Source organism: Anguilla rostrata, chromosome 10, assembly GCF_018555375.3.
Source record: "Anguilla rostrata isolate EN2019 chromosome 10, ASM1855537v3, whole genome shotgun sequence".
Lineage (NCBI taxonomy): Eukaryota > Metazoa > Chordata > Actinopteri > Anguilliformes > Anguillidae > Anguilla > Anguilla rostrata.
Window position 1 is genome coordinate 8,700,070 of NC_057942.1, and position 17,275 is coordinate 8,717,344.

The 17,275-nt window shown below is 45.1% G+C and overlaps 1 protein-coding gene and 1 long non-coding RNA gene across 3 annotated transcripts; one reads left to right on the forward strand and one right to left on the reverse strand.

Annotated features, from left to right (window-relative positions):
- Positions 1 to 219: 219 nt before the first annotated feature.
- LOC135264874 (uncharacterized) lies at positions 220 to 10,721 on the reverse strand. Of its 2 annotated transcripts, none has more exons than XM_064353840.1 (23): positions 10,599 to 10,721; positions 9,546 to 9,640; positions 9,075 to 9,122; positions 8,408 to 8,786; positions 8,045 to 8,221; positions 7,840 to 7,947; positions 7,628 to 7,734; positions 7,489 to 7,536; positions 6,810 to 7,188; positions 6,263 to 6,439; positions 6,058 to 6,165; positions 5,523 to 5,822; positions 5,256 to 5,363; positions 4,652 to 4,951; positions 4,385 to 4,492; positions 3,781 to 4,080; positions 3,514 to 3,621; positions 2,978 to 3,247; positions 2,724 to 2,802; positions 1,987 to 2,411; positions 1,578 to 1,794; positions 846 to 1,128; positions 220 to 560 (listed from the first exon to the last, which is right to left on the reverse strand). In XM_064353840.1, the coding sequence occupies exons 1-20, from the start codon at positions 10,678 to 10,680 to the stop codon at positions 2,318 to 2,320; spliced, it is 3,375 nt and encodes a 1,124-aa protein (XP_064209910.1). In that variant the 5' UTR covers positions 10,681 to 10,721; the 3' UTR covers positions 220 to 560; positions 846 to 1,128; positions 1,578 to 1,794; positions 1,987 to 2,317. The 2 variants fall into 2 exon arrangements, with proteins under 2 accessions (XP_064209910.1, XP_064209911.1); XM_064353841.1 differs by lacking the exon at positions 10,599 to 10,721 and adding an exon at positions 10,041 to 10,439.
- A 1,533-nt stretch (positions 10,722 to 12,254) lies between these two features.
- On the forward strand, positions 12,255 to 17,236 carry LOC135264885 (uncharacterized). Its single transcript, XR_010332814.1, has 5 exons — positions 12,255 to 12,503; positions 13,805 to 13,856; positions 14,555 to 14,623; positions 15,993 to 16,077; positions 16,275 to 17,236. It is a non-coding gene; the product is annotated as an uncharacterized LOC135264885 (long non-coding RNA).
- Positions 17,237 to 17,275: the final 39 nt, after the last annotated feature.

Genomic DNA, 17,275 nt, shown 5'->3' on the forward strand with positions numbered 1-17,275 from the left:
TAATAATGAATAGAGATCAGCTTAGTATGTTAAAGCCCATAGCTGTGAAGCAGAAAGTGAACATTGAGAGATTTAGCTAAGGAGGTTCACCAAAGACAGCAGTCTGATGATTTCCCAGCTTCTATAATACAAACTGATGGGAGATGGTGGCTCTTTTTGTGAGACCAGCTCTTTGTTTTATTTATAGCATATTGATGAAATGTTTTTTCTTGTTGATCATTCTTTTCTTTTTCTAGACCGACAGTTTACAAATGCAAACATGACAAAAATGTTTTAAACAATGTCGACCAATTATTTCCCCCTCCAACAATTAAGGTTTACATGTACCGTTGCCTATAAAGTGTATACATTGCTTTGGACATTTTGTGCCGTGTGGTTTTTGTCAAGTCCAACAATAAATGGGGATGCAAACGTGGCATTTTTTATTATATTCAATCAAAATTCATTTATCAAAAACTGGCATGAAAGTCAGCAATGGCAGCATTTTGTCATCCTCTGTACTGAACAATGGGGTGTTGAAATGCTCTTCGTTCGAACTGCCATTCACCATGCTAACATTGCTAAGAGAGAAGAAAAGTACATTAAGAGTTCAACCAGATGCTCGTCTGTATATCACTGTGATTACAGGGGTCTGCATGTCTGAACAAGGGGAATGGAGGAGTTGACCATGCTTGTCTCCATTTAGAAATACTAGTTTCTTTTAGTTTTTGACAAATGCATTTTTCTAGCTTTTCATTGCAGATTCATATTTGTGAAGACATTGCTTAGATCTGTATAACTGCACATTTGGTAAAGAAAGGTTTCCCATCTTTGCTTAAGACCCCAGTGATCCTACACAAACACACCTGAGGATGATCATGCCAGACTTAAGGGATGCAGTAACAGCTTCTCATGGTCACACTGGTCCCACGGTGGTACACGGCCCACAACTCCTGACCCCCTCTCCCCTGAATGATCTGTCGTCCTGGGGGGGGGGGTCCTCAAAGGGGGGTGGAGAGACACCTGTAGAGCCGCCCACCTCCTGACTAGGTGCCTCATCTGGGGGACATTTTACATACTGGACCCTGGGTGGTGAACGTTGCTCATGATCATACAGTCAAGTGCAGAGGCGTGATGTCATGTTCTTGCCTGGGGGAGGACACAGAGACACGGTTAGGTCACTTCCTGATCAGGACAGAAGCACCACCTGTGGATCCCTAAGGGAGGCCTAAGCAGGCCCTGTGGGAATGAATGGTCTTTTCAGCATATCCTCTTAAGTTATGGAATGACCCAAGACCCCTCTATGTTCCTTTTTTTTTTTTACTTTCGGCCGTAAGCAGCCATATTACACTGGAATTAAGGGCAGCCAATCGCCACGCTCTGCATAACCCCAATCAGAAACTATTAGCCACACAAATCACAATGAGTCTGTGTGTGGCTGCATAACGGCCACAGGAGGGAGGGAGGGGCTCAGGGTACTCCCTGCCTCATTGCTTTGGGCAGGGAAAGGAGAAGGGCAGAACCAGCTATTTGTGTCTGTGTGTGTGTGTGTGTGTGTGTGCGTGCACGGGGCATGCGTCTTCAAGTTGTGGTATTACCTTTGGATTGCACACCAGTGCTGGTCACAAGCAACTTTGGAACTTGTTTTGAAAGCAATGCTGTTTGCTGTTTGCATCTGCATCTGTTTGCCTCTGAGCCCAGGATTAGCTCTCTGGGTCCAGCCAGACCGGGCAGCTTCCATCCGCTGGTCGCAGTTCCCGCACGGACGTCCCCTCTGGATGGGTGGGGCCGCAGAGTGGGAGCGGCATCGTCCGCCTGGAAAAGCAAGAACCAGCTGTCAGAACTGCTACTGCACGGGCCCCACAAATCTCACACGTCATATCAAAGGGTCTTAATACGGGTGCACGGCAACTTAGGTTTTATTTTACTGCTTTAAATCTTTTTTTTATTTAAAAAAAAAATCATTTTAATCATCATCCACATGTGTAATATTGCATGAGGGCTTACTTGGGGTGTTCTGCGGGCCTTCCTGCTGCATGGCGGTCTGGGTCTTGTGTGTTGCGGTTACTCTCCGCCGGGGCACGCAATGCCACGGGGCGCCCGCAATGCCACGGGGCGCCCGCCGCAGAGGCGGGGCCCTATACTGTGATTGATTGGGGGGGGTGCAGGCTTGGGGTGGGGGAGAGGGAGGAGGTGGGGGATAAAATGGGGTTAAAGCAGACTGCGACATATCCATGTGTTGGTGCCAAACCGAAAGTTGAACAGCAAAAGAGATTTTTTGAGCTGTTCAGTTTCAGTTTGGCACCAACACATGGATATGTCGCAGTCTGCCCCAACGTTATTTTATCAACCCCGTGGGGAGATTTGGCCCATGGTCCTGGAGGGCAACGGCGAGGCCTGGTTGCCCATCGCATTGGTCATATCCTGGGATTCTGCAGCAAAAAAAAAAGGTTAGTGGCAAACTACAGGATGTCACTCCATTATAAACATGATCCATCTGCTCCCCATGTATCTAAACATCACACTGAACTGAAACACCAGCGTGCTTATTTCTTGAGTCACGAGTCATGCTTTTCCTATGTTGTGCATAGTAGCTTAGTGTAGGGTGTTGCTGCTGTAACTGTAATCATTAATTGTAATCAGTATATCTAGGCAGGAATGCACAATTGGTCCAATCGGGACCCAGTGATGTTAAAACTAACGCTACTACCCAGCAGAGGTAACAATGTCTGAGGGAAACTCACGGTCTGGCCCCATGCCCTCTGTAGCCCAGCTCGCGATGCTTCTGTGGTTGGCAGGCTGGGAGGCAGCGGGATTCTGGGCCTGAGGAAGACCGCAAAAACAGCCTGGTTCACACAGAGTGGTGCCCTGACCACACTTTGAATGCACAGACCCTTTTTGCTTTGTCTCCTGCCTATTTTCTGCTATTCTGTACAGCGTCTTTGTGACAGTTTTCTGTAAATAGCGCTGTACAAATAAAATTGATTTGAAGTCACACCTGTGCAGTGACAGCTGTGGCATGGCCAGAGGGGTGAGAACAGGCCCTGCTGGGCCTGGCCGGGACACTCCTCGTCCTCTCTCTGCTCCAGTTGCGGAGGCGGCCATTCGGCTCCTCTTCTCAAACGGCCGTGGTCTGGAGGTGCACGATCACCAGGCACAGGGAGGCCACGTTCTTTCAGGCCCTCTCCTTCACTGCCTTGGCTTTCTCCTCCACCACAGCGTAGCATAAGAGGCTGAAGCTGTTGCTGCAGCCTCCTTCCGTCTTCATCTGGGGGAACACATGCCTAATTAGACCCGACAGCACTGCAGCTGCCCTACTATCTCCTTACAGGCTGCTCTAATACAAGCAACACTAAACGGAGGGCCACAGGTCATTTAGGGTTCAGGGCATAGCAGTGGTGTATTTCTCACTTCGTGAAACCTGTGAGATTACACAGGTCAACAGTCTAGCCTGGATTTCCATGTGCTTTAGCTGTACATCTGTACCAGTGGAGCCCAATACCTTCTCATGGGAAAAGTTACTGTGAACCTAACCTTTTCGAGGTCGCTTTGCAGGCTTGGCACTGCTGCAGGGGAGCAGAATATCTCCCAGCACCACTGCCTGCTGTTCACATGCCATCTTCCTCTTCCGCATTCCTGGGGCTGAAAGAGATCAAATACGAGGGGGATGCTGTTTGAAACATCCAGTGTTTCAAACAAGAGTCAGTCACAACTATAGTCACCCAGCGCAATGAGGGATATCTTCCACAGGGTCAACTGTGTACTAGTTTCTAACTCCATTTGATAGAAAATGCTACTAACCGTTTTTGGGGCACTTTGCTGGAATGGGAGAGTTGGAGCAGCCCAGTATCTCCGTGGGCATGCTCTTCTCCTCTCCATCTTCCTGGCACTCTCTCTTCATGACTGCAGGAATGAGAGAGTTGCAGAGGTCCAGCTTGGACTCCTGCATGCTCTTCTCCTCTCCATCTTCCTGGCACTCTCTCTCACTTGCCATGATGACACGTGGACTGAGAGAGATGGAGGAGCCCAGTTTCTCCTCTTGCAGGTCCTTCAGCTCTTCATCTTCCTGGCAGTCCCTCTCCTCCTCCTCCACGATTCCCACTGAAAGAGATTATCAGTGTCAGGTCACATGGTGCTGTAAAAAGCTTGGCTGCCCATGAGCTTTAGCAGTATGGCTGCTGCACTGGACTGCATAGAAAAGAATGGCTCTTTATGCAGATCTTTTTGGTCAATATCATAGGCAGGAAAAAAAGACAAAGATTCCGCAGTGGGTGAGTCAAAACACCCCCTTAGCTTAGAATCTAATGTGAGTTTTGAGATCCCTTCTGATGTCCAAAGAGGTTACCTTCATCTGTACCAGTGGAGCCCAATTCCTTCTCATGGGAAAAGTTACTGTGAACCTAACCTTTTCGAGGTCGCTTTGCAGGCTTGGCACTGCTGCAGGGGAGCAGAATATCTCCCAGCACCACTGCCTGCTGTTCACATGCCATCTTCCTCTTCCACATTCCTGGGGCTGAAAGAGATCAAACATGAGGGGGATGCTGTTTGAAACATCCAGTGTTTCAAACAAGAGTCAGTCACAACTATAGTCACCCAGCGCAATGAGGGATATCTTCCACAGGGTCAACTGTGTACTAGTTTCTAACTCCATTTGATAGAGAATGATACTAACTGTTTTTGGGGCACTTTGCTGGAATGGGAGAGTTGGAGCAGCCCAGTATCTCCATGTGCATGCTCTTCTCCTCTCCATCTTCCTGGCACTCTCTCTTCATGACTGCAGGAATGAGAGAGTTGCAGAGGTCCAGCTTCGACTCCTGCATGCTCTTCTCCTCTCCATCTTCCTGGCACTCTCTCTCACTTTTCATGATGACACGTGGACTGAGAGAGATGGAGGAGCCCAGTTTCTCCTCTTGCAGGTCCTTCAGCTCTTCATCTTCCTGGCAGTCCCTCTCCTCCTCCTCCACGATTCCCACTGAAAGAGATTATCAGTGTCAGGTCACATGGTGCTGTAAAAAGCTTGGCTGCCCATGAGCTTTAGCAGTATGGCTGCTGCACTAGACTGCACAGAAAAGAATGGCTCTTTATGCAGATCTTTTTGGTCAATATCATAGGCAGGAAAAAAAGACAAAGATCCCGCAGTGGGTGAGTCAAAACACCCCCTTAGCTTAGAATCTAAGGTGAGTTTTGAGATCCCTTCTGATGTCCAAAGAGGTTACCTTCATCTGTACCAGTGGAGCCCAATTCCTTCTCATGGGAAAAGTTACTGTGAACCTAACCTTTTCGAGGTCGCTTTGCAGGCTTGGCACTGCTGCAGGGGAGCAGAATATCTCCCAGCACCACTGCCTGCTGTTCACATGCCATCTTCCTCTTCCACATTCCTGGGGCTGAAAGAGATCAAACATGAGGGGGATGCTGTTTGAAACATCCAGTGTTTCAAACAAGAGTCAGTCACAACTATAGTCACCCAGCGCAATGAGGGATATCTTCCACAGGGTCAACTGTGTACTAGTTTCTAACTCCATTTGATAGAGAATGCTACTAACCGTTTTTGGGGCACTTTGCTGGAATGGGAGAGTTGGAGCAGCCCAGTATCTCCGTGTGCATGCTCTTCTCCTCTCCATCTTCCTGGCACTCTCTCTTCATGACTGCAGGAATGAGAGAGTTGCAGAGGTCCAGCTTGGACTCATGCATGCTCTTCTCCTCTCCATCTTCCTGGCACTCTCTCTCACTTTCCATGATGACACGTGGACTGAAAGAGATGGAGGAGCCCAGTTTCTCCTCTTGCAGGTCCTTCAGCTCTTCATCTTCCTGGCAGTCCCTCTCCTCCTCCTCCACGATTCCCACTGAAAGAGATTATCAGTGTCAGGTCACATGGTGCTGTAAAAAGCTTGGCTGCCCATGAGCTTTAGCAGTATGGCTGCTGCACTGGACTGCATAGAAAAGAATGGCTCTTTATGCAGATCTTTTTGGTCAATATCATAGGCTGGAAAAAAAAGACAAAGATTCCGTAGTGGGTGAGTCAAAACACTCCCTTAGCTTAGAATCTAAGGTGAGTTTTGAGATGTCCAAAGAGCTTACCTTGTTCTGGGCAGATGGGACTGAGCCAATCGTGTTCTTGGAGCTCTCCTAATGTGGCTCGGTCCTCCACCTTGGGTTCCAAGCACCAGCTGATGAAGTCCATGACCTCTGTGGATGGCAAAAAGCATGTAAGTGATTGAACCGAGGAGATAAAAGGAGTGTAAAATGTGGGAAATCACACAAGACAGCCCTGCGGACTCCTCACCAGGGGACAGCCCTTCGGGGAAATGGAGCACGCTCATGCTCCGCTCGTCGTAGCAGTTAAACGGCAAGTAGCCACAGACGAGACAGTAGAGCGTCACCCCTAAGGACCACACCGTGGCAGGGCCAGCCTGGTACAGCCCCTTCATAAACCATTCGGGAGGTGCAAATTCCTTGGTGCCTGAAAGACAGGCAGACAAAGACACAAGAGTACATACGGGCACCCTAGAGCCTGTACAACTGTTAGACACAAGTTAGACATAAGAGTAAATATACACACCCTATGCCATAGGGCCTATGGTATGGCAGTCACAATGACTCATGTAAATATGAATATTTCACACTACGGCAATAAGAAATATACCATAGAGCCTGTATAATTTGGAGCATATTGTTTGATGTGCATGCAGAATTTCACATTTATTTAACCTCACTGTTCTACAGATGTTTGTACACAGGATGTAAGTTTCTGTGTCCCATCAAAACATCGGTGTTTACTCCCATAGATCTGAACACTGATTAAAGATGCACAAACTGGTTATCTCACTGACCTGCGAAGGTGGTGTACGGTGTATCCTGCCAGAGATCCCCGCACCCAAAATCTATTAGGATGACGCGCTGGGTTTCCGTGTCGATCAGGACGTTTCCTGGTTTCAAGTCGCGATGGAAAACGCCACACTGCTGGCAGTGCAGCAGGGCCTGGAGCAGTTGGTCAGTCACAGCCCTCGCCCGCCGTTCATCCAGGAAACCGTTTTGGGACGCGCAGAGGTCGAGGAGGTCCATGCAGTTCTCAGGCCGCTCCAGCACCATGACGTAATGGTCCGCCTTGTCAAACCACTCATAGAAGTGTAAGACGTTGGGATGGCCATTCCCCTGGTCCACAAGGGTCATGAGCACCACTTCACCGGGAGTTCCGTCTTCCATTCCAGGCTGCAGAGAGAGGAAGTAAATCAATGTGGTGAGAGCGGGCATCGGCTGGCTGTGGTTGTGACAAGGTTCTATGTGGCACAACTGAATCCATTCAAAGCCATGAGAAAAAAATTCTGATCATCTCTTCAGAAAATATCTGAGAAAATTACAGGACAAGTTTATACACAGATAAATGAAGGAATGGACCATAAATACCAATATAAATAAATGTTTCATTTCATTTCTTGAATGGAATGGTGGACAGCCAACAGGTCAAAGATGTCAAAGATCAACAAATGTAATCTTTGATGTGGTACTCACCATAAGCAGTTCATCCCCTTCCCATCTCTTCACGTATTTTAGGGCAACCTGAGGAGATCGTGATTAGTTGCTCCAATACAATCTTTACACACTTAGTAAAATTTTTGTTAATGGCATAGCAGAGAAATTGGCATATTACCCGCTGTCCATCATCGATGCGGAACCCAGCTAACACTGAGCCGCATCCTCCCTCTCCAATTTGGGATCCGATCATGTAGGCGTCCTCTACATGTTCCTCCACATGTTCTACAACAGAAAGCAGACAAGACACTGGTTGCTATAGCAAATATTCCCACATTGTTTTTGTTCATGGTTGCCGTTAAAGTGAGTTCTGAGATCCAAAGTGGCTACCTTGTTCTGGGCAGATGGGACTGAGCCAATGGTGGACTTGGAGCTCTCCTAGAGTGGCTCGGGCCTCCACCTTGGGTTCCAAGCACCAGCTGATGAAGTCCATGACCTCTGTGGATGGCAAAAAGCATGTAAGTGATTGAACCGAGGAGATAAAAGGAGTGTAAAATGTGGGAAATCACACAAGACAGCCCTGCGGACTCCTCACCAGGGGACAGCCCTTCGGGGAAATGGAGCGCGCTCATGCTTCGCTCGTCGTAGCCTTTGAACGGCAGGTAGCCACAGACGAGACAGTACAGCGTCACCCCTAAGGACCACACCGTGGCAGGGCCAGCCTGGTAAAGCCCCTTCACAAACCACTCGGGAGGTGTAACTTCCTTGGTGCCTGAAAGACAGGCAGACAAAGACACAAGAGTACATACGGGCACCCTAGAGCCTGTACAACTGGGAGAGTATCATGCCGAATTTCACTTTTATCTAACCTCACTGTTCTACTAAGTTTCTGTGTCTACTGAATGTCTGTATTTACTTCCCCAAGTTCTGAACACTTAGAGCTGGTCATCTCACTGACCTGCGAAGGTGGTGTACGGTGTATCCAGCCAAAGATCCCCGCACCCAAAATCTATTAGGATAACACGCAAGGTTTCGGTGTTGATCAGGACGTTGGGCGGTTTCACGTCGCGATGGAAAACGCCGCACCGCTGGCAGTGAAGCAGGGCCTGGAGCAGTTGCTCAGTCACTGCCCTCGCCCGCTGTTCATCCAGCAAGCCATTTTGGGACTCGCAGAACTCGAGGAGGTCCACACAGGGGTCCGGACGCTCCAGCACCATAATATAGTGGTCTGGGGTGTCGAACCATTCATGCAGCCGCAAGATGTTGGGATGCCTCTCGTTCTGGTTCACTAGTTTCATGAGACCCACTTCCATGGGAATTCCAACTTCCTCACCAGGCTGTAGAGAGAGGGAAGTGAAAAGTAGTGTGGTGAGTGAGCATCAGCTGGGAGTGGTTACAATGAGGTTATAATGGTATAAAAATGAATAAATACCATAATCAGGCACCAGATTCTGCAGATTATCAATCAGAACACACATTTGAGATTATAGGATGATTTCTACAAGGAAAACTTAAAATGACTGATCCATGAATATCAACAAATATGTGGAAATATGTCATTAATTGTGGACAGCCAACAAGTCAAAAGTTCAGCAAATATAACTTGGGAGACATTTAGTACTCACCAGAAGCAGTTCATCCCCTTTCGCTTTCTGCACGTATTTTAGGGCAACCTGAGGAGATAACGTGTTGAAATACAATCTTTGCACATGTACGCTTTTACTACATAAAATCATATCAAACAACTTCAGATACCTAATAACTTACCATTTGGTAACAGCTTTGCTAATGTTAAGTGTTATGTTGGTATGTACAGTTGAATAAGAGTAGTTATGAAAACATTGGGACTAATAATACTTTCATGAATAATAATAATAATTAATAAGTATACAACAATAAATGATGAAAATATTACAAACTACAAAACCAAAGTTGGCAGTAACTTTTGGGCATATGCAAATGAGAATAAAAGACCAATATAATAAAATTTTAATGTCAGATGATACAGTCCTATCTGTTTTTGTTAAGGCAGGAAGCAGGATGTGTCAAGACTTTGTTTGTGGCAACATGGCGTAGTGTGGAAGTTGGCATCTTACCGGCAGCCCATCGGAGATGCGGATCCCAGCGTACACTGAGCCGCATCCTCCTTTTCCGAGTAGTGATCTGATTATATAGTAGTTCTCCACAGGTTCTGTAACACAAAAGCAGGCAGACATTAGTTGTTATATAATATTCCCATTTCATTTTGGTTTATTTTGTATCATCTACAACTCGCATATTTCCCAGTTCAACGTAACCTTTTTTTTTTTAAGTAATAATAAAATTTTTGCAGCACAAAATGCACTGCAAGCTCCACTTTCAGTTATGAATAACATGGCTTATGGCATGGTGACTGCTAATTCAGTAAATCTATGAGGCTTTCGTCAGTTTTGCAGTACGTAGCTACTAGGCTTCTGTAATAAGTGTTTTTAATTGGCACAGTAAGTTTTTTGTTTGCAATGGCAATGGAATGAAATTTTAAATATTTACAGAAGTTTCTCAAAAACAAAAAATTACCCTAACGGCGAAGCAGTTTTAATGGCAATACGTACATGAGTTTTACCTGTACGTTCAAATTATTGTTAAAAATAACATCTTATTACTTTCCGTAGGAACAACCTCCTATGGACGTAGGCTACTTCTTTTAGACCACCAGTCCCGATCTCATATGATTTGACCCATTTATTCTAGCGCAAGATTGGCTCGCTGAAAGTTGCAAGTTTTGCTGCCTGTCTTCAGTGGCTTCATTTTTGACACCTGGATTTGTTTAGCTAGTTAGCCACGCTTCGCGAGCTGAAAATATTCGCCACGGATATACCGCGCTGAGGCTAATGTTTGCCTGAATTACTTAAATAATCCATATATGCTCTTATCCCATATACTAGCTATCTAGCTAATATTTGGTAGAATTTAGGCATTAGCCAACTCGAGCCCTCAGCTTTGAGGAAACAGGGCTTGTACCAATACTTCCGCTTCTGTATAGGCTTAATTGACTTTTTGTAAATTAGTTTTTTTGTAACGTAGTTCCACCACAGGCAAGATTCAGGTTCATACATAGCAATGGTTCACAAGCTAAACAGAGCTAAAGTGAACGAATATTTTCCCCTAACCTTTCTCCCTACGTCTCCAGGTGTTATTGGAGGTAGGGATCCCTGTTTCGAACAGATAGTTGAATATTAGTTGCTCGTCCATTGAAGACACAATTAATGATTCCAGTCAATATTTTTTGGTTATTTATACAGTTTATGGGTGTGATGTGTGACGTAACAGAACAGATATATTCTGTAATGGCGACGTCACAAAACTGAAATTCTAAATTAGGCCAAAATCCATAGCTCCTTTTATTTCACATAAGACTATATTTGTGTACCAGTCCCTAGTGTGGTATTAATAATGCTTATGAATATATTAAATACGTCAGGTTTATTATTTATGTGGTGTTATAGTATAGTAGCTTGTACATAGTATTACTATGACCTGTTTGGGTCGCTGGGGAAGGAGAAACTTTCCCGGCCTTGAAGCAGCATATGGCTGCACAATAGGCATTTCGAGTGGGAGTCTATTCTTTCTCGGTCGTAGAAATGATTCCGTGTGAGGCGTGATCTTTGCTGTATGTTGCTTGCCTGTTTTGGCGTATAAAATATGATGATCAGCATTACAGTCATGATTAGTCTATTCCTTATCAACAATTTTACGAAGAAGGGGTAGCACATGCATTTTGGTCAGAGAAAATATTTATAACTCTTTTTTTAAGATAAGGACCGTTTGCTTGTTTGATTGCAAACCAATGCCCCCATGTGCTATGTCGTAATGCAGTCGCGACCTTGCGTCCAGTTCACCTGACGTGGCCAATCAGCGTTGGTTTGCATCGTCCTACGAAAGTTGAAAAATAAAAATTACATCTGAAATTCAGAAATAAGTAGTCCTCTGAATAATAGGCTTTATTCGGTACCAGAACCAGAGGGAAATGAAAGTCAAATTATTACAAATAAACAAATTAGACATATCTGGCCCCGTCATTTAAGAGGTTATTTGCGGTTACTGGTGGTAGGGGGCGCTGGACAAGATACTGAGTGGCACATCTTGTCATCTTGGGTTCAAGTTATTGCGGTGCATTAACTTAAGTTATTTATCGTTGTCATTAAAATAAATACATAAATAAATATACCTGTCAAGAGGCTGAGAATAGTCGACAGGATTTGCGGCTGTATTATGGTATATAGCCTAATTCCAATGCACATTGATAGCCTATTTACATGTTCAAAAACGTTTTGGTAGACTTCACCTGTGTCATACTACAACAGCACATCAAAATAACTTGGGTATGCAAAGTATATCTTTTTGTGCACCTGTAAAAAGGTTTTATTCTAACTGTGAACGTCTGCCACTAATGGTAGTGAAGAATTTAAGGTGTGAATGCACTGAGCTGCTTCGCAACATGTAAACCAATTATGTTCTCCAGTCCGTCTGAGGAGCTTGAAGGAATTTATGCGGAACAATAAACCTCCAAGACTACATTCCTACCCAGCTTTTGGTTTCTGTATTATATCTTCTGTATATTATATACAGTATACTGTATGCATTATTCCCTTGAAACTGAGGAGTACTAGTAGGCTACTGAATTCCATCTAAATGCTAGATAATGAAGCAAATCAACGGACAAAGAGTCTTTAATGAGCTTGTAGGTAAAATATACCGTTTCGTTTTTAGGTGTGATATAATGTAGGACACGCCCTAAAACTCCGATTTGCCGAATATCGTGTCAACAGGTCCACCCAGTACGACCCCTCCTCCCTCCTTGACAAAGGTGATGTGCGCAAATGTGTTCGATTCTTTGATGAACACAATCGATTTTTTCAAGCTTGCCGAGTGTGAATTGTACAAACATCGAAGGATTCAGCAGTGATGAGCAGCACGGGACGGTCATCCCCTAATACCGAAGACATCCACGAGCAAACATGTGGGGAGAGCTGGAGAACAAGACCGATCTGTGGCGCGACGGAAACGCCTCTCTAGTAAGGTGCAGGGGTGGATTTTAATGCTCGTGACGGTCGATACTTTATATTTAAGTCAACCGTTTCAAATCTTGTGTGTTTTTGTGACTTTTGCCAAATGTATGTTGCAAATTTGTCCGTTTTACCCATACTGACAATAGGCTACTCTGCACACACAGGCACCCATTTGTTCGGGTAATTCTTTAAGTAGCCTAGTCTGAAGGACGTAAACTAAAACTGCCCTTATAATCTACCTTACAATGTTTGATTTTAGTAAGAAAAGTTCAGTTTCCACTAGTGTTTTAAGGTAGGCTTTTTTCTTCCAAGGCCACACAATTTGAATGAGCGGGTTTTGCATTTTTACGCATGATCTGAGAAAATTGGCTTTTGGATATTTTACTTCTGGAGTGTAATAACTGTATCTCTCGGAGATGTTATGTCGACGATACAGTTGTTGATTATTTTCGTTCTTTTGATTTTTATCATGACATTCAGCAAATAAACAAATAATCATTCCTTGTTGATGTGTAGTGTGTAACGCTACATTTAATAGCACCGATGAGAAAGCCAAAATGTAATGGAGCCAACGCGACTCCGTGATCCTGTTCGTGTACACGTGCGCGCGTGCATGTTTTGTCTTGGGGTGGGCGCTGCAGAGGTGAGGGAATGGAATGTTTATTTGACTTTGGGCTTAAATAAGTTCGTGGGAACCTTATGAAGGTACAAAGGATCCCGTATGCTGCAATGCATGGTATAATGTGCATTTTGTATTTGGAACTGTCGTTGTATTTAATGAAATTATCAGTATTAGTATCATTAGGTAATCGAAGGGAAAACACGCCAAAATCCTTTTTAATGGCTGGTGTTCCCTGTCTTCAAGATAACGCAGTTGCACTCTCAGGTTTTGTGTATCTTGTTTGCCTTTGTTCAATATGCCTGATTTCAGGAATATTTTATAAATTTCATATTTTTTTCCAAGATGAAACACTTCAATAAAACTAAGTTGTATATCTCTCTGTTGATCTCTCTTGCACTAGGTTGTTTTTTGTTTGTTTTTTTTTTGTATCCTTGGAATTTTGCCTCCTGTTTATGTGGAAGATATTCACAACATGCTCAAACAAGCTGTTCCTCTTCCACACTGTCTGTCCCCTTCTAGGTTCACTGCACAGGAGATCTGATTTATCATGTTTGTATAGAAAATCTGAGGAAAGCTGCGCTGAGGGAAAAGCTCAGAAATTGCATTTGTTGGGAGGGCGGTCCCCCTTTGTGCCAGGGAGTGATACCTGTGCCTGTCCGCACGGATCTGTGCTTCTGTCTTTCAGAAGGTCATTTCTGAGCAGCTGTGGGTCTCTGTCACTGACACGCTGAGCAATGGTGAGTGCTTTCCTCTCTTTGAACTGCCTGCTCTCTCTCTCTCTCTCTCTCTCTCTCTCAAGCACACTCTTTAACATCCCTGTTTTTCGCAACTACATTGCAACTAGATCTTCTGAAATGATTAAATGTGTGGAAGGAACCTGAAATGCCTGTCCGTAAGTCCCTCAGCTTTATTGAGAAAGTGCTCACTTAGTGCAGTAACAGTGGTATTACCATAAGGCTGCATTGACCTGATGACCCCAGCCTTGTGCCAGTGAGATAATGTTGTGCTCTTTGAACCTTTTCACATTTCCCTCAAATTCTGTGTTGCAGCCTTCAGCAACCCCCCTCAGTCAGCTCTTTTCAACTGTTAACCAGTGAAATGAGTAAACGGACTGATTTACGGCTATGAACATGCCCCAGTCTGCTTCTGTCTCAACACTGGCGTACAAGAGGTAGATGTTGACAACAATATAAGAGCGATGCCAATTTAGGCGGTGAAAATGGGGAAGTTATCTCCAGTATCCTTTCATTGTTCCATTATGTTTTTTAAGTCATGTGTTAAGCTTACATTGGCTGCCAAAACCCGATAAGGATCAGCTTGCTCTGACACGCATCGCATTTGGCAGAGCTGCAGGCGGTGGGACACGACGGGCCTTGTGACACGCAGCAGTGAGCGAACGGAAAATGATCTCACTTCCCGTTTCGTCTCTTCACAGGCTCTACACCCAGGCCTCAAGCCCCTGGCACCGACGTTCCATCGGAAAGAGAGAGCGGAATCGTTCCAGGTGAGAGCAGGACTGAGAACGCTGAGGTTTGCCGGCCGAGCAGCCCAGCTGTGGTGCTGGATGCCAGCACAGGCAAACCGCAGGCCCGCAGGTGTCTGATTGGCCAGGGGAGTCAGTAGTGTCTAATGCAGTGGGGACTTTCCTGCTGATGGAGGGGGGGGGGTGAGGGTGCTTTGGATCTTGGGTAGCTCCTTTTGGCCTCCACACTTTGCTCTTGCCATCACTCTGATACAAGTGAGTCTTGGTCTCATTTGGCGACATAGCTCAGGAGGTAAGAGTGATTGTCTGGCAGTTGGAAGGTTGCCGGTTCGATCCCCGCCCTGGGCGTGTCGAATTGTCCTTGAGCAAGACACCTAACCCCTAACTGCTCTGGTGAATGAGAGGCATCAATTGTAAAGTGCTTTGGATAAAAGCGCTATATAAATGCAGTCCATTTACCATCTGTCCACAAGACCTTTTTCCAGAACACTGCAGGCTCTTTTAGGATTCTTCGGTACAATCAACTGTAGAGGTCTTCCTTATCCTACCAGGCCCTTTGCGATTTCTGAGCTTATCAGTGCTCTCTTTCTTCTTAATGATGTTCCAAACAATTAATTTTCGTATGCTTAAGTTTGGGGTTGGGCGGGGGGGGGACTATGTATAAAAAGTGCTATAAATTCAACATGGCAAAATAAAAATAATACAACCTGCAAATTTGCACTTTAACCACGTGTGAATTGTTCGATTGCACATATACAATTATGGAGTACAGAGCCAAATCAATAAATGTCTCTGTCCCAGATGTTGTGGAGCTCAGTGTGTATAGAAGCAGAGGTGAGATAAAGAGCTGAGCTGTGCAGATTGAGCCACTGCACACTGCCCTCTGGGCCTGGCATCCAGTCTGTCCCAGCTGTCTTTGCACTTTGTTTTCACGCTTATTTTTCTGCCCTGTCTGCTGTAGGTCAGAGGACATGGAAAGTTTCCAAATTCCAAAGTTTCCAAATTTCTTGGAGGCGCTGGCAGGACTCCTTTCTAGATAAAGCCAGACAGGGTCTTGTGGACATAGCGCAAACCGTCCAAACTGCTGTTCGACTCTTTCTGGTGCCTACTGTTGTTTTTGACACAGTTTTCCCTTCTCAGTCTTTTCACTGCTTTTAGTTTTGGTGACTTGTTAAAATGCGATTGCTCTGTTGAAAAATTGCAGTTTTGAGCCCGTCATAAGTTTAATAGATTCATGAGGCCTGAACATGGCTTGTGGATGGATCGTAGCATTCGGTCCCCTCTCGGAATGTTATGCATTCGGGAGTACTTGTGCAGACAAGTAGATGGAGAGTGACTGATGCACGTTGCTAATGTGTGTGTGTGTGTGTGTGTGTGTGTGTGTCTGCAGGTATCATAGCAGCAGCAGTGTTTATCAGCTTCCTGTTGGCCCTGTATGCTGTTCTGTGGAAATGCATGGTGGCTGCGCCTAAGAGGTAAGATTTGGAAGGCCCAAAGCCAAAATATGGAAGGTGTGTGTTTGATATCCAGTGTCGATACAATTCTCATGTGATGAGCTGTCATGTTTGCGCTCTCTGTTTAATGCAAGGGGAAGGACTCCTTTTGTTGTATGTGCTGTACATGATGTTATGCGAACCAGGCAGAAGTGAATGAACAGGTTTCCCTGGTAAAGTTTCAGGCAGGAGGAGAAGAAGAAGAGGAGAGAGAGAGCTCGTGCACAGAGGGGTCATGTGTGCTGAAGGTCAGGACCACATCAGAAGGGGCACAGTTTGGGATTTTGGGATGAGGTCACGGCGAGAGCCTGGCTGCTGGTTCGCCGTGGTGCTGGAGCTCGCCGGTTTGATGGACAGAGGCCCGGGGTGGGCGGAGCTTTGAATCCTCCTGCTCTGAAGTCTGTATGGCAGCTTAAGGCTGCTGCCTTCTGGGACAGCCTGTCCTCCAGGACACACATCCAATGAGGAGGGGGACCCTGTCCAACTGTTCACAAACTACTGGAACTTGCACAAGAGCATTTTAGCAATGTGGATTAAACGTGACATTTCCTGCAAATTTATCAAATACCATAGATGGAACAAAGGTTTGCCCACGTGCATGGCACTCATGGGAATTTGTATGTATATATGTACCTCTTTGTTGCTGAAACTTACATCTGTATTGTTGCAGGGATTTGGAAAAAAAAAACTTTTTATATAATTCCACATATGGAACAAAGATTTGCAAATGTGAATGCGTTCGTTGAAATTTTTGACTGTGGCTCAGGGATTCTGAGGAGCATGTAAAATTTTTTAAGATGCTAAGAGTGTACCTCTGTTCTAGGATGAAGGAGTTGCCAACTTTTGTATCAGAGTTTTCCCACAGGGAAGATAGGAGCAATACAAATTAGGATGTTCAAGGATAGCCAGGATATTAATATCCAGAGAATGATCTCATATGGGTTTTGTGGGGTACTCATGTTGAAAGGTTGGTTTGTTATAATGCACCTGCATTCATCCTAGAAGTTTATTTTATCATATCGTGTGGTGTGCATGCTGTTTCAGTATGAACGTGTAAATGAAACTACCAAACTTTAAGTGTAATCAGACTGCAGATTTGACTTCATGACATGCCTGATGCCAAATAAAATTGACTACTGTTTTTTTGTGTCAGTGGAGTAGCAGAAGGTTTCACCTTTTG